Raw genomic sequence first — 17203 nt, 5'->3', positions numbered from 1 at the left:
GTCACGCCTCAAACCCGTCACCCAGGTCAGCCATAATACCGCCACATGAATTCTAGAACAATGCCCTAAAGGTGATGTAAGGCTTAAGATAATCAAATTTCTGAAAAATTCTAGAAACTTAATCAATAATTAATAACCAATCAATCTAACTAAAACAAATCCCTTATGATCAAATAATTAACTTGTTCATTAGTACTAGAAAATAGATTAACTGCATGAATAAAGATTCCATCACTTGAACTCCATGCCCAAACCGATCCGAGATTAGACATCCTGCGACTTTAGAAAAAATGCAATAGATGGATATGAGCTTTTCAAGCCAGTAAGAATTCTCCACACATACACACCAGCATGAATATGGAGACATCTATTAGCAAATATAAAGCTGATAGAAAAATAATAAGATTTGTACATCAACAATCTCATAATTGAATGTTGCTCATCAGATTTAATGTATATATTTATAAACACCTAAGAATCATCCAAATCGGCAATTCTATTCAATGGCGAAATAGTGGCCCAACAACCAAAAGAAGGAGAACAGAGAGGCTACCAACCAAGACTTACCTCCGGCGAACTCTTCTAGCCGGATAAACGACAAAATCTCCAAGTATATCCCATGAAATATCAAGAGATCTATGGCTCTAATTGAAGAACTTCCAACGCCGATTTAGAGGAGAGGGGAAGAGTCTCTTTCATAGACAAGAATTAATGCTCATCGTAAAAAAAATTGGAAGTCCTAGTCTCCTTAGTCCGATGGGATCGGAGGAGGATGACGAACTCCGGTAGGAGTCCTCTTCTTCCTCTCCCACGTGCAAACCGTGTGAGCCCTTACTCACACCAAGCTTGCAGCCCAAATATGTGTAGGCTAGTCAATGGACCGGTACCTCACATTTAGGGTAGACGTTTTCGTGCAGCGTGCTAGTAGGTTAAGTTTTTAACCTATTTCCCTTATCAGGTTTAATTTGACTGTTTGTTTGCGTTAGGACTTAGGACTTTAGTAATGAAACCTTGTAACAATGACATAAAACTAACAGTATTTAGCATCTAACTTCGAATATCCAAGTGTTTGACATAATCTTTTGGCTTTTATGGCATTTCTTAGCTTCTGAAAGTTGAGTATAATTATTCTGGGAATATACACTATTACTTTCTGATACATCTTACATAATGGGTTGAATCCAGCAAACTGACTGACTTGAAATCCAATATCTAATGTTATATTTTGAGAAAAATACAGTGCAATACATTCATTTGAATGCTTTTGAAATGTACAATCTTGCACCCACATGATCATCAGAGGAATGTCAAATATTATAGAGGAGGCAGATGCAAAAATATAACAAGGGCAGCAGTATTCCTTATACAGTCTGCAATCAAATATAGATGAGCCCGCACACATATTAAAGAATGAAATTTTATATGTTGTTGCTGGTAAATTAACAATCCTCTGCGTCATTCATTGTCATTTTAGGGTATTGGTAATGCAGTGTGAGTTCCTGAATTTAGTTGAAACCTGAAAGGTGACTCAACTACCATCAACCTGTCGACCAATTTTTTTCATTCAACAATGGCGGCTCACCATCCATGTTTGACGAATGCTGTTGGCATGGTTGCCTCTCCAAATCATCTTGAGCTTCACACATTTCGCGAGCAGTTGACATGTTCAAATTAGCTTGCCGATGTAGAAAAACAAAAAAAAGAAGAAAAAAGAAAACGAAATTTTGATTTTTCTTCTCTAGAAGTATTGTATGTTTGAATTGTTATTATCGAGTTGCCTTCACGGATTTGGCTATGGTTGGGGCATCGGCGATTCCTAACCCCTGTTGAATTTTATCAGATTATTTGTACACAATTCTCATTGAAATATTTTTTTTTGAAAAAATGATTCTTAGAAATGTAATGCCTGAAAAAAATTTTAGTATGTTCAATTAATCATGACAAAGTAGCACATCTCTTATGTTTGATTGAGCATCTAATTTTTTAGAAAAAATATATAAATACCTATTATAATCTTAATAAAGAAAAAATATTGCCTATGAATTCTGATAGCTTAAGAGTACTTGTAAAAAAAAAACTCCAATTTCAAAATCAATAGAAAAGTACATTTTTTATGTCTTCATAAAACATGAGAATGTTACTTTTCCATCTTTCTTATTTGGAGACTCCAATCAAACTAGAGATTTTTTTTTTTATTTTTTATTAATTGTACTTTTTTTTTTCCATGCAAATCAAACGAGATGGCCGCCACAAGGCAGGGAGGATGAACCACAGCAAGCCAAAGGGAAATGGGAGAAGTCCACGAAATGAGCTGCTGTTTGATTCCTCTGAATTGAACCCTTCCACCGGAGACCTAACTTGCCGGCTCCGGAACCCTGACCGACCGACCAAAGTCTACCTCCAATTTCACGCGGAAAAAGTGCAAGATTAAAACAAATTATAATAATAATAATAAAAAGTTATATGAACGCCCGAGTATTTTTGTTCCTTTGGATAAAGTGCCTGCAAGTCCATCAGTATGAGGCTGGCACCTAATGATTCCATCACGAATCTAGGAACATATTGCGCTAAAATTGAGGCCCTTGCCCCCAAAATACCCGCAAGCCCTTTGGTTCAGCGGTCCACGTCGGACCGCCGGTCCCTTCTGCCTCGATCCTCGTGGGCCGGGTCAAAGGCACGTTAACCACGGGTTGACCGCTCCATTTTTTATTTTATTTTTTAATCGACCAAACCCGCCCTCTCCCGGTCCAATTGAGCTACTGTCACCGCCTCATCAAGGCGATCCACGCACGGTGGTTCTCGTACCGTCCGGTGATGGGATCCAAAGGTCGTGGCTAGGATAGATCTGGCGGTCGTATGAGTCCGTGGGGCCCGGAAAAGTTCCTGTTGGTTATACAGAAATACCATTTAGATCCCTGGCCACGAATTATTGCCGCAATAATGGCACAGAGAAATAAAATTAGGGGTCCACCGAACCGACGGTCATGATGAGTCACAATCTCAGCGGCGCGTGCCGTCTTCATCTCCAATCGCGGGTCCCGCGTCACAGGTCCTTGTGGTCCGGAGCTCAGGCAGTCCATGAGGCGTCCGATCCTCGACGGCAGCCGGTGATGATCATAGACAGCTGTAATTGTAATGGCATTCTTGTAATTAGTGATCTAATGTTGAGTAAAATCGTCATTTAACATGTTAAAAAAATCGAGGCAGCTTGGTGAAAATGTAGAACGACAGGGTTTTTTTTTAATGACACTCATACGACTCCGTTGACCGTCCACAGTTGTTCCGTCGACTGATATTCCAATATCAGCCGTCTGATTTTGATCGGGCGACCAGGCCTAGATCTGATCACCATGGGTAATTCTATAATTCCGTAAGGTTATTTATGGTATTTGGGTAAAATTAAGCTGGATTTGGTGGAAGGGTGAGGTCCGGGGCGGGCGAAGGGAAGAGGCGTGGGTGAGAATATTCGCAAATATGTTAATAAAGAAGTGAGTGAATATTAAATGATTAACCATTAGGAAAAGGACGTAGGGAAATTAAAAAGGAAAAATATTTTAAAAACTTTTAAAAAGAGGGAAGAGGGGGTTTGAATGGTCAATAGAGGGGGACGTTAAAAATCCAGCCTTTCTTGACTGCTCCCTTCACAGTTTCCCACCCGGCGCCGCGGAAAAAAAAAAGGAGCGAGGGAGTAGAAGAAATCCAACCGGATCGATCTCCGTTTGAATCCTGGTGGAAAGGAAAGGAGGAGAGGAGGTTCGATTGCTCGCCATCTTTGTCGCCGTTTCGTTGTTTTTTTCGTGATTCAGCGGATCGGAGCGGCGATCTCAGGAGCCGTCGGCCGGATCTCGTGAGGATCTTTTCTTCGTCCGCATTTGTTGATTTTTTTGTGCTTTTAGAAGAATTATCTGCTTCTTTGGATCTGTTTGCAGTTTTTCTGAACGGATCCGTACGTTCTTGTTGTGTCCTCCCCGGTTGAGGGGGATGCCTGATTTTGTTGCGGGATTTCGTTAGGATTTTCAGCGGTTTTAGGATGTTTTGTTTTGATTTCCCTTTCGAAGTGATTTCTTTGGGAGTGGTTCACTGGGGATGTTCCACCTGCCCTTTCTTTTATAAATTTTTCCGCGCTAAATGCCTTTATCTTTTCTTTTTCGACGATTTAATGTGGCGAAATTTACGATGTCCCTTTATTTAGGATAAATTTTTAAGTTCTAAGGAAAAGGAGGGATTTTTGGGTCTTTTTTTGGTCTTTTGGTCTGAATTATCTGCTACGGTTTTAGGTCTTTGTATCGTTTGAATCTTTTTTTCTTTTTGTCTCCCTCCTCAGCCTGTGCAATATTTCTTTTTCCTAGATTTTTCGTAGATTTCTCCCTGTTATTTTTTTTATTTTTTTATTTTTTTATTTTTTGGGTGGTGTCTAGGTTGGTTCATGGTACCATACGATACTTAGCAGTGTTCAAGCAGTTTCAGGAGCCATTTTCCTCATGCCGATTTTCTATTGTTAGTTTTGTAAATCAGTATAATTTTTATGCAGATAGTGTGAGAATCTATAAATTCTCAAAATTTTGTTTTGTTCGCTCCATGACAAGAAGTAAAATTTATTGAAATGGTTTTGAGAAATGCATCATGAGTGGGATGAAAATCAGTTATTTGTGGCACTGAAATTTTGAAGTGCATTTTGACCTTGAATTGCCTTTTATAGTGAAGATGTGGTGGTCTTTTTGGCATCATTCATGGGAAAATAGATAGGTAGGACAGAAATCAAAAGACAGAAATCATCAAGTAACGAATCTTATTGGTTCCATGTCATGGGTGGATTTTAGTATGTGAGACTCCTGTTGATCCTGCCTGCCAAATTTATTTTTAATCTTTTATTTTATGCTCCATTGTGAATTTTTGTATTTGATTTGCTTCGTGTATATGAAGAGAAATTGAATATCAATATCACTCTGCCGCTTTTGCATGTTTGCTGACATTTATCATTATATGTTTTAACAGGTAAATGAATTGGTTCACTGTTACAAACTTGCTTCTGCAGCACATTGAATTTGGATTCTTTTAGATATTTGTAACAGATGGCTTCGGTAAGCGTGGTGCCTTCATCAAGGATGAAAAACACTAGTGGCACTAGTGTTGGTGTGGACAGATTGCCAGATGAGATGAATGAGATGAAGATAAGGGATGACAAGGTAGACCAGCATGCATTTTCATTTATATTTCTTTTCTATTACACTAGGATGGAAATAGATACTACCATGTGTGTAAGAAATTGGCTGTCACATGCATGGATTTCTAATCTGCTGAACTTCGGCAGGAGGTGGAAGCAACAGTTATTGATGGAAATGGGACCGAAACTGGTCATATAATTGTGACCACTATTGGTGGAAGAAATGGTCAGCCAAAACAGGTCAATTTGCTAAGCATTATTTGCTGTGACATCCAACAAATAATTGAAATTTTTGATATTCGAACTCTCAGTTATTTGAAATGCCTATCTGGTATGGTGGAGTAGAGCTATTAGTACCTTGCAGACCAACATTCTTGCTTGATTTGATTTGTTATATGTGCATTGGAAGCATAAGTAGCTATCATCTTTTATGATCTTCCGTATTCGTTCTTTTCTTCATTTAGTCTCAGTTGCTAATTCTTTTTTTGACTGCAAATTTGGTCTTACTATAGAAGTTACCCTCTCTTAATGACAGACTATAAGCTACATGGCCGAGCGTGTCGTAGGACATGGATCATTTGGAATTGTGTTTCAGGTTAGTTCAAAAACCATAACAGTTTACTGAAGTTAGGTCGTCGTAGTTTGTAAGAGGAATGTGTATCTTCAACTTTTTGTCTATTTACTAATTAGCCTGCATAAAGTTGGTTAACATGACCATTCTGCTCTGATACTTGCATCATTTATGATTTTGTTGGACCAATAAACTTACATGTATGCTGATGAGATTAATTTTATTAATTTCTTTGTCTCTTATTTTTCCCCATTCTATAGGCGAAGTGTCTTGAGACAGGTGAAACAGTAGCAATAAAGAAGGTTCTTCAAGACAAGAGGTACAAGAACCGTGAGCTGCAAACCATGCGTCTTCTCGATCATCCAAATGTGGTTTCCCTGAAGCATTGCTTCTTTTCAACAACCGAGAAAGATGAGCTGTATCTTAATTTGGTACTCGAATATGTGCCTGAGACTGTTCATCGTGTTGTCAAACACTACAACAAGATGAACCAACGTATGCCACTAATATATGTGAAGCTCTATATGTACCAGGTAATAATGAGTTTTTGTTGTTTTCTGGTCTTTGCATGTGATTTCCTTTTTGAGAACAATTTGTTAATTTTTGTTACCTTGTAAATCATAGTTTATCAAGTGAGAATGATGCATAATTCGATGGCTTTTAGGCTGTTTATGTTACATATGATTAGATATTCATATTGTTAGGCACTTTACTACAGACTAGATTTATTATATTGATAATTATTTTAAGACTTGCAATGAGTGTTGCACTTACTGAATATTTATTTTGTTACTTAAAGTTAGATTTAGAATGTTCAAAACATTGCGAGTATTTTAATTGATCGTTTTAGATAAGTAATTCTGGAAAATTTTGTGAGGTGGACTTTTTCATTCTGTTTTGATATTTCAACAGATCTGCAGAGCATTGGCTTATATTCATGGTAGCATTGGAGTGTGCCACAGAGATATTAAACCACAGAATCTTCTGGTATGCTTAACATCTATTTATTCATCCTAGTATATTTTGACTAAGTTCAGCTTTTGTTTGTTAGACACCTTATTCCTATTGATAAGGACAATGGCATAAAAATGATTATTTAAATTGATAGATCATATTAGAAGTTCCATTGTTTAGAGTGGTCAGTAGTGGACCAAATATATGTTATATACTTAATAATATCAAAATACATCAATAGATATGATGACATTGTTCTGTAAACCATTTCCGTAAATTAACTCCCAAATTACATTGAATAAGTAACATGACCTAGTATTTATTCTCCAACAGGTTAACCCGCATACTCATCAGCTGAAACTCTGTGACTTTGGTAGTGCAAAAGTTTTGGTACGTGCTTTTATACTTGGAGCTGAGATCGATGTTATTCCTTTGGTAACCTTGATTGATGTATTTATTTTTTATATCTAACAGGTGAAGGGAGAACCAAACATATCTTATATTTGTTCGAGATACTATAGAGCTCCTGAACTTATATTTGGTGCAACCGAGTACACCACAGCAATCGACATCTGGTCTGCTGGTTGTGTTCTTGCCGAACTCCTACTAGGACAGGTATGCAACCTCATCTTACAATTGCCTGCTAGAAAGACTTACGGCTCTTAATAAATTTTAATCACCATAGCCTGTCAATAAACTGTGCTCTGTTTTCCAACAGCCTCTCTTTCCTGGCGATAGTGGAGTTGATCAGCTTGTTGAAATAATCAAGGTAATGTGTCTCCTGGCCATCACATTTGCTACTTTATTTAACACATACATGCGTATGCATACATTTATATGTACATATGTGTATGTGTGTGTATATATAAATGTCTATATATGTGCGTGCATATATGTATATATATAGTATAGTATATGTGTGAGTTTTGTTTACATATATTTATTTTATTTTCAGGTCTTAGGTACCCCAACAAGGGAAGAAATCAAATGCATGAACCCAAATTATACTGAGTTCAAATTCCCGCAGATTAAAGCTCACCCATGGCACAAGGTATGAAACATCTTTCCATTTGTGATGCTTTATTTTGGAACCATGTTTCTTTTCTGGCTTTTTGTTTCTTGTAATCTAATATTTTCATGTACCTGATCAGATCTTCCATAAAAGAATGCCACCTGAGGCTGTTGATCTTGTGTCTAGGCTTCTCCAGTACTCCCCAAACCTGCGATGCACTGCTGTAAGTGTTTTCAGGCAATGGCATGCAATTAGCATAATACATAGCAAAATACCAGCTTTTTCTGCATATTTTTTTTTCCATATTTGATCCCATACATACCTAATAAATTCTCTCTCCTTTCAGCTGGAGGCATTAATTCATCCATTTTTTGATGAGCTTCGTGATCCAAATACCCGCCTACCAAATGGCCGTTATCTACCCCCTCTATTTAATTTCAAGCCTCATGGTAAGTCTTGATAGGAATAATTGTTAGTATTATTCTACGTTTGCTATCAGCATGGATTTTTTTTACTCGTGAAAAGGAAAAATTTAATGATCTATATGTTATCTATGTTGATGATCAGAGTTGAAGGGTGTGCCTATGGAGATTTTACTGAAGTTGATTCCAGAGCATGTGAGAAAGCAATGTGCCTTCCTAGGATTCTGAGTTGGTTCTTAGGATGATTACCTGAGGATAGCCTATGTATCTGCCGTAGGAAAGAAATGCACATCTTCTGGGATGGCGAGTTGGTGGCAGTCGTGGTCAGATGATACTATGTAGCTGTCTTCTGTGTTTTTCCCTCGCTGCCTTGTTCTGTGAAGCAGACTTGGTTTCCATCATCTCTCCAGCAGATTTGTAACATTATATAGAGTAGTAAGATTGCTGTTTAGTTGATTTGTTCTAAATGTGGATCCAAATGCTGTTTCCAGGTTTCAATATGATATTGTCATGTTATATCAGTTAGAGAAAACATCATTGCCTCTCTGCTGCTCGTGTCTTGCATCATTTAAATCTCTATTCTCAGATTGATTTGATTAACTGGATCATGAGCCAGCATTATTGAACAGCTCTCCTTATGGCTTCTGTTGTCAATTATGTTAAAAGCATCAGTGCTATACCATTCTTACCTAATCTTAGGAATCGTTTCTAGCTTTTTATCTCTGAAGGAATTATTCCTCTGTTATTCCATCAAATTTACTGGATGATAAATTTATAAGCGGGACTTTAGTTTTCTGCAGCCCTCAACCTTGTTCTGCCGTTTCTAGAGTCATTTCAATCTATATGCAAGTTGGTTAACCTCTCAAATGCTTCTGGGGTTTCAGGTTGAAGTTATGATTGAAGCCGGTTTATCTACCCATAACGGTGGAATTTTGTTAATGCTGGAATTCGAGAACTTTGAAACAATTGAGAACTGACTAATTGCCTGGTTCGTTTAGTGTTGAGAATGCCTAATGCAAATACCATTAACCCATGATGCCAGCCATTTTTTTCATCCAATGATCTGGCTTTAGTTTCTAAGATATTTCTTCGATCTGGGTTGTGTGAATCTATAAATATGAGAGTACTGCTATGGTTGCCGCAAACGATCACTGCTTTGCTCGCCTGAGATGTGGCAGTCGGGGATTGGTGCCATTTTTTTCAGCCGCAGGTTTGCTCATAAATCTTTGGATGAACCGAAAGGTGGTCAGTTGAGAGTGATTTTAAGCATTTTCTTGTGCCTGAAATTATTAGCATCAGGAAGCACCAGACACTGTTTTTCTGGAATATTGCTTCATGTTTTTGGCAACCATTTGAAGAACCTATGGAAAGTATGCTGATGAAGAAATTGGAGGAATTATCAGGGCCTTCTCAAGCTGTCTGGAAAATGGTGGCCAACAACTGTAGGAACTCTCCCAGCATCAAGACCACCTGAAGAAGAATCATCAAGTAGACGATGATCCCCAATTTATAGTTCAGATTCAAAATCCAAGATAGCTGTGCTTTCAAACTGCATAGGCTCTTTGCTCGTATGAAAGCGCTCGTAATTATGTATTTTTCCAAAGTATGTATATTTCTGCTGCTTTATCTCATAAAGGCATCCCTTGATTTGCTTTTGCATGCAGTTGTGAATCAACTTTTGCTTGCTTGCCTGTTAAATTTTGTGGGTGACCAAATTGAAGATACTGGAAATACTACCATTACTTGGTAGTTTCTTTTGGTTCCCCAACTTTACTGTAATGTTTGAAAATCAGTTTGTATTGGAGCTTTCTTATCCATAATAAACTGTTGAAATTTGATGCCTGCATGGAAGTTTTCTTTCTCTAAATTCAGTTGCCACTCTTGTTGCTCTCGGTAGTACAAAAAGCGCGAGTTGGAAAGCAGTCATTGTAACATCTCAGTTAACCCCCGTGTCTCTACTCGTAGCGCCCCCCTGAATCATTCATTTGGTTGTAGGTTCCACGTACAGTGGTTTGACCGTTGGGCCAACCCTATTGATAACTTTTGACGTACCAGATCATCTACCTCCTTTTCCTTGAGACCAACGACAAGGTGCTTTCCTGTTCCTGACATGGTCCGGTCCATGGTGCTTGAAATCTTGGTCTCTTTGAATCTTCTTGGTTGTAGAATCATGATATCTGGTGCAGGAGTAGGAGTGGTGGGGGGATGCTTGGGCTCCTCAAGGGCTTGGGAATTACCTTTTGATCAATAATCTTGATGATTACAGTAAGAAATACCTTGAATCATTAAAAAAAGATTTATTCTTTACTTGATCGGATAGACCAGTAGTCGTCCAAATTAATTTTCAGAATTATTAAATGATTCATGTATTATATAGTTTGTTATTGCCAGTGATTCATGCTTGTTCAAGAAACCCCACTTTATGATGAAAAAATGATGCTTTGCTGCTTCCTGCTTGTGTCTTTATGCAGACTCTCCTACGGTTGGTTACTTTTTACATGACGAAATTATACAAGTATACATATACTCACTGTTGTAGATAAGTGAAGAAGGATACGTAATTTGATTTGAGCTAGTCAGATTAGGACATGCGCTTTGCCAAACCCAGTCCATTAACATTCCTACTTTGTACATTCTTCACCTTATTGTCATTAGATTTCAAAATCTTTGTTCTTAATTGGATTTTTCCAATACACCAAACTTGGGATTATGTGGGTGACGGTTGTCACAAATCTAAGGATTGAAGTCTTGATGGTCTCCGCAACCCAAGGGCTACAACTCCGGCAGGTTGGGTCGGGTTGAGAGCAAACTCGAACCCAACCCAACCCCATTAAGCTAAATCCAATTTGGGTCGCTGAGTTAGTAGGGTCGAGTTAGATTTTTATGTTAACCAGGTAAACCAGGTTGAAAAGCAAGTTTAAGATAAGTGAAAAATTCAGGATATTTTTGTTGAATTAATATTTATTAAATTTAGATCTTATTATTCAGAAATTTCAATGATACACTTGCATAGATCTTTATAAGATTAAAGACTGATAAAATTACACAAGTAACCTATAAAAACATAAAAATACATTATTTATTTATTGATTGATATATTAGGTTGGGTTGGATTTGGTTTAGGTTGAATTATAGTCAGTTCAATTTGGGTTGAAGGTTAACCTTAACTGAACCTTGCTTAAGGTCAAGTTAGGTTCAAAAGCCTCGACCCAACCAAAGTTTATAAAACCTCAATCCAACCTTACCCGGTGAATAGGTTGGGCTAGTAGGTTTGGGTTGAGCCGAACCCAAGTTGTGATGATTGCATGGCCACCCAACCCTCTATTTCAGCTTGCCTTCTCTTCTTAGCAGCTCTCATCCCAGCGCAAGGTCCTATCCGAACATGCCTTGGGTTAAACCGAGCTGCACTGATCAGCTCTTCACCCATTAGGCTGCAAAACTACGGTAGAATAATGTGTCATTACCTTTCCAAACCAAATGCCTCATTTAGTGCACAACCAGCGAGGCACTCAACCCTTTTACATTGAGCTGATATACGGTCAGTGCACCATGTCCGATTTACGAGAAAGAAAGATCACATATGAACATAGAGCTAATCCACAGGCAGTCAGTACCATGTCTAATTGACAAAACAAAGATCCATTGATCATAACTAAGAGGTGAAGTACATTGGTCCTTCAGTCCAAATCATGCTTACCAGAGTTGGCAATATACCGAGCTTGCTCCATGTAGAGCTGAGTGAGGTTCTCACTCATTATATTGGCTTCCACTGATTTCCTGAGCCTGACCAAGTTCCCTGGCAGCAATGGCGACAGGACCAACTGGGGTTTTCTAAATAGCTCCGAGACGTGTGAAGAAGACTTACAGAGACTAGACATCGTTAGATTGTCAGTTCCCTCCTTTTTAAAAATACCCCTTTAGGTTGTCTGTCTCCTCTGGCTATCCCCACCAAGACCAAGGTCAAGCCCACAACATAGGTTTCGTCTCGTGACCTAAAAATGAGCACACAGACCAAGGCAAGGCCTTGCGTGTCAGCAACATCCAATCACTTCTAGCATGTGAACTGCAGGGATACGTGCATTGGAAGTTGGTTCCATCGGAAAGGAACTTAAGTTCGATCAGAACGCTACGAGCATTAAAAGAAATGAGCCATATCTTATGTTAAATTTTATTTTTCAAGGCTTGCAGTGAACAACTACTATCTTATATGACCGTTTCTATTAGAATGGACAGGATATATCATATATGTTAAGGCAAAGGAGCAAGGAAGTTAATGAATGTTTTGATCAACGCTTTTGAACTCCAAGGGCTTTGACAAATTTCAAAAAAAAAAAAAAAAAAAAAAAGGGGAGGAGAAAGTGTTTTGGCAGTCTAACTTGCATTAAAAGAAAGTGCTTTAGTTCATCAGCTCGGTTCTAATGCACAAGCATTATTTCTAGCATCATCAATGTTCCAAGGCTATGGCATCGAACGAACCAATGCTTTTTTTTTTTGCTCTAACGGATGATTCATACCGTTCTACTATGGATACATTCAATAAAGTCCGAAAATAACAAATTTTAGAGTGCTCTAGACAGCTTTGCTCTTCCAACCTACAAGGTGCTTCTGAAATAACTAGCCACATACATCCAGTCTATGGCCTCATTCGCCTCTCTGAAAACATTCTTAGCCTGAAAGTCCACACCAATGCCTATCTTGAAAGCGAGTAGTAATTAATACATTACAAATGGTGGTGGATGGTCCCTCAAAAGTGGCACAACAATTGGACACGTTTCAGTACGTGATTGATGACCACACAAACGCCCTATTTGTATCTTGTTGCATATGGTTGCAAGATTTATGGTATTTTTGGCGGTTTCGTATGGTTGGGAATGCCGAAGTCCAACAGAGCGGCTCCTTTTTGGCCCAGCCCACACAGCGGTCGAGCCCACGAAGTCTGATGGGATCAACCATTCAACCCGTGACTTGCTTGGCCTCTGTTGTCTCTTTCCCCTCCTATTTTTGATCTCCTCGGGTCACAGGCTGCTAAAGTACAACACAAGGTCACGGGGTTCCTCAGTCCTCACATCACATTGCATCTCTGATAACAACTACAAAGGTCTTCAACACCCGTTTCCTTTTTGTTTATTTCCCTTCTGCCTCTATGATCCATACTATTTCTAATGTGGCCCGATGTGAATGACAATCCTAACCTTAGTATTTGATAAATGTGCGAGACTAGAATTCTCTTTAAATAGTTATGTTCAGTCCGATTTCCATGCAGCTATTCAAATGAACTCTTAGATTCTAACAATTGTCATGTTGCGGAAATTGTGCTCTCCAGTGTTTCCTTCCGTCATAGCTCATCATGCTTAGGTCAATGCATATTTACTAAAGTAATTGAAATTATTCTTAATATTCTCCTCTTAAGTGCTTCAAATTAATCAAATGCTTAATATGATAAATCCTATAAAAAAATGGAAGAAAGTTGAATATCCATGCTAAGATGCATCTGTGCGGGCTCTCGCATAACTCATTAACATATTAGCCATAAACATTACCATTAAGGTAGGTTGAATTCATCGTGGATGTAAACCATGATATAACTACTAGATGCTAGTTTAGCTAGGAGAATGTCTAAGTAATTATTGCAATTAATTGAACAAAATCATGAATATTCATAGATAAAACTCGACCTACCAACGAAGATGATTGATCTTAAGTCCTAAAAATGTTTTCATGTAAATAATTATAGTTATTAGCAATGTAGTAAGCTGCATCTCAAAATGGTTTCATCTATGATTACTTGTTTTTTTTTTCTATTTTCTTCCAGAAAATATTTGGAAATATAAATAGGGCTACAACTGTAACTTGCGAATCTCCAGAAGCTTCCCATTATTCGTCTCTACTTTTTAGGAGAACCTGTGAGTCCTTCAGTGCAATAATGTAACCCAAACCCCATCCCTAATAACAAAATAGAGTCAGAAAACCAGGGCCAGAGGCAGGGGAAGCAGAAGTTATATATATTTTTGTTTCATTTTGATTCTGTTTGTATTTTAAAAATTTATAGGATTCATGCGAGGGATAGGAACCAATACCCACTTTAGGGCCCAAACAAAATGGTGGTTCAGCCTGCAAGTCTGGACACGTGTCACCCTCCTCATGGGTCCTTGACCATGGCACAACATAGCATAAATAACAGAGGCCTCCCAACTTCCCAGCCCTCAGGTGCACAGCCCCAACTCTCTCCACCTTCCTTCAGTCCCAGTTTAGTCTCCTTCTCCCCCTTTCTATCATCCAAATTCCCCAGTCCTTGCACTACCTGCCATTCTCCAGCTAAAAACATCTCATGGTTTAGTTTACTCTGCTAAGAAAAAGAGCAAACAAAGCTACAATTCTGTTTCAAAGTTGGTAACACCAGTTTTTCTAGTTCAGCGTCGTCATGGCGATCCTTCGAGCGCTGTTCTCTATCTGGATGATGGTCACATTGCTATCATTGGGTCCCCGGAGCTCGCTGGGAAGATCTCATTTCCACAAGAAGCAAAAGAGTACTCCTAAAAACAAGGGAGGCCATGGCATTGCGGCCCCTGTAAACGCCCCACCTGACTCGCCAAGTACTTCTACTACCCCCGATCCCTGCAATTCAAGCTCGGATCCATGTATCTTCGATGTGAGGTCCTTCGGTGCGGTGGGCGATGGTTCCGCCGACGACACCAAAGCATTCCGGTCGGCATGGAAGGCAGCCTGCTCAGCTGAATCAGGTATCCTGCTCGTGCCGTCGGATGGCGTCTTCATGATCACTTCCACAATCTTCACTGGCCCGTGCCAACCGGGGCTTGTGTTTCAAGTAATCTTCTTTTTTCTGAATTGCTCTGTTTTGGACTCCATTTGGCGTTGCTCTGTTTTGGATTTCGTTGAGCGATGTGCATTGCAGGTGGATGGAGTTTTGATGCCGCCTGACGGCCCCGACCTCTGGCCGCAGTCCGACAGCAAGCTCCAGTGGCTCGTGTTCTATCGACTCGATGGGATGACTCTGAGAGGAGGGGGAACAATTGAAGGGAATGGAGAAGACTGGTGGAACCTCCCCTGCAAACCCCACAGAGTATGCCGCACCCCTAGTCTCATTCTAAACAGAGCTTGATGCAATCCCCTCATTGGAATGAATAAATCGATGACACCGATTTCGTTTACAGGGCCCAAATGGATCCACACTGCCCGGACCTTGCAGCAGTCCTGCAGTAAGAGACCATCTCAGAAGTTTTCCTCGCATCAACTTTGATATTCTTTGCTCTTATCAACACATTGTCTGATGCTCTGCAATTATAATTCAGCTGATCAGATTCTTCATGAGCTGCAACCTGATTGTGAGAGACCTGCGCATTGAGAACAGCCCACAATTCCACATCAAATTTGATGGCTGCGAAGGGGTGCACATCGAAGGCCTCACGATAAATTCGCCTGCTCTGAGTCCAAACACCGACGGCATCCACGTCGAGAACACAAAGTCCGTCGCCATCTACAATTCAATGATAAGCAATGGTAGGTCTCTGCTTCTTTTGCTAAAAAAACTTGAGCTTCAAATGATGCACTTGGATTGAAGAGCGTGTCCCAATCAATTGAGCAGGTGACGACTGCATCTCTATTGGGCCTGGTTGTTCTGACGTTGACATAGAGAACATCACCTGCGGGCCAGGTCACGGCATAAGGTATCATCATCTCCATTGCCGTTTCCATCTTTTTCTTAGCTTCCAACTCCAATTGGGCTTTTTGCAGCCTAAGCAACTAGTCTTGTGTTGCGGTGCGTTTATGTGTGTGTCTCTCTGCATAAAAGACAAGCACATACGTATATGCAATCACCATGAATCCTCTGCAAGTCTGTACCTCATCCAATTCAATCAAGATGGCTGGTTTTGGTGACGAGTTCACCAACATTTTCGCAGTCTTTCATAATTTTCCATGTACTGCCGTGTACCTAAGTTGTGGAAAATTTCTACCGTATGGTTACCCCACGTTGATTGCCATGCTCTTCTTTTACATATAATTATAATATTCGAACTTGACATTTTGTAGCATTGGAAGCCTCGGGATCCACAACTCTCAAGCTTGTGTCTCAAACGTAGCTGTGAGGAATGCGGTGATAAGGCACTCCGATAATGGTGTAAGGATCAAGACATGGCAGGGTGGTACGGGGAGCGTATCGAGTATTAGCTTCGACATGGTATACATGGAGAACGTAAAGAACTGCATCATCATAGACCAATACTATTGCTTGGACAAGAAGTGTCGGAATGAGACGTCGGCGGTCTACGTATTCGACGTCTTGTATACTAACATCAAAGGGACATACGATGTACGAAGTGCCCCGATACACTTCGCATGCAGCGACACTGTTCCGTGCACCAATATTACCATGTCGGAGGTGGAGCTGCTACCTTATGAAGGGGAGCTCGTCGATGATCCCTTCTGTTGGAATGCTTATGGGGTCACTCAGACCCTCACAATCCCTCCTATCTCTTGCTTGCAGGATGGGCAGCCTCAGAATCTCCAGGACAACCCTAATTACAACTGCTAACATTGCACGCTTTAGCTATAGCAAATGGCAGCCACATATAGAACATAGAATAAAGTCCAAGACCCGTATAGCTCGTGAACAATTTCTTTTACTTCATTGTTCCAGCAATTGTGGGTCTTGCATACAGCTTGTGCACCTTTTCTATATGTATTTGCTTCCATGTATTTGTGTTCTTCTTGTATATGGTCTATTGGCCCCAAGAGTAGTTTTGAAAGCGTGGGAGGGCAGCCAAGGGGTGCATTTGAATTGAAACTTTTCTTGGGTATATAATTCCCACTTGTTCATGGTAGTTATGTCGGTTTCCCCCTCTGCTTTTTTTTGCCGACACCCCAATTGTCCGATTATTACGGCATCATTTGGATTGAGATGCCATGACGTGTGCCTTCAGATTTGCACGAGGGTTAGATTCTGTTGGGAACTTTTTACCGTGTCGGGATTCCACGTCGGCCGGCCACGGTTTTGATATTTAGCGAGAGGGTGCACGTGAGCGAGGGGGACGCAGATGTGACGCCGCAACAAACTTTCGGCG

At 39.8% G+C, this 17203-nt stretch overlaps 2 protein-coding genes across 2 annotated transcripts; both read left to right on the top strand.

Moving 5' to 3' along the window:
• The first annotated feature begins 3564 nt into the window (after positions 1-3564).
• Positions 3565-8749, top strand: LOC103701033 (shaggy-related protein kinase alpha-like). Its single transcript, XM_008782967.4, has 13 exons — positions 3565-3847; positions 4996-5186; positions 5312-5404; positions 5700-5759; positions 5996-6268; positions 6648-6722; positions 7023-7079; positions 7164-7304; positions 7408-7458; positions 7645-7740; positions 7841-7924; positions 8048-8150; positions 8269-8749. The coding sequence occupies exons 2-13, from the start codon at positions 5073-5075 to the stop codon at positions 8349-8351; spliced, it is 1230 nt and encodes a 409-aa protein (XP_008781189.1). The 5' UTR covers positions 3565-3847; positions 4996-5072; the 3' UTR covers positions 8352-8749.
• Positions 8750-14314: 5565 nt separating this feature from the next.
• LOC103701031 (polygalacturonase At1g48100-like) lies at positions 14315-16944 on the top strand. Its single transcript, XM_008782966.3, has 6 exons — positions 14315-14949; positions 15037-15204; positions 15296-15340; positions 15434-15641; positions 15727-15808; positions 16173-16944. The coding sequence occupies exons 1-6, from the start codon at positions 14545-14547 to the stop codon at positions 16672-16674; spliced, it is 1410 nt and encodes a 469-aa protein (XP_008781188.2). The 5' UTR covers positions 14315-14544; the 3' UTR covers positions 16675-16944.
• The last annotated feature ends 259 nt before the right edge of the window (positions 16945-17203 follow it).

The sequence above is a fragment of the Phoenix dactylifera genome, chromosome 3 (assembly GCF_009389715.1).
Source record: "Phoenix dactylifera cultivar Barhee BC4 chromosome 3, palm_55x_up_171113_PBpolish2nd_filt_p, whole genome shotgun sequence".
Classification (NCBI taxonomy): domain Eukaryota; kingdom Viridiplantae; phylum Streptophyta; class Magnoliopsida; order Arecales; family Arecaceae; genus Phoenix; species Phoenix dactylifera.
Note: the sequence above shows the minus strand (reverse complement) of the source record. Positions and strands in the feature narration are given on the sequence as shown.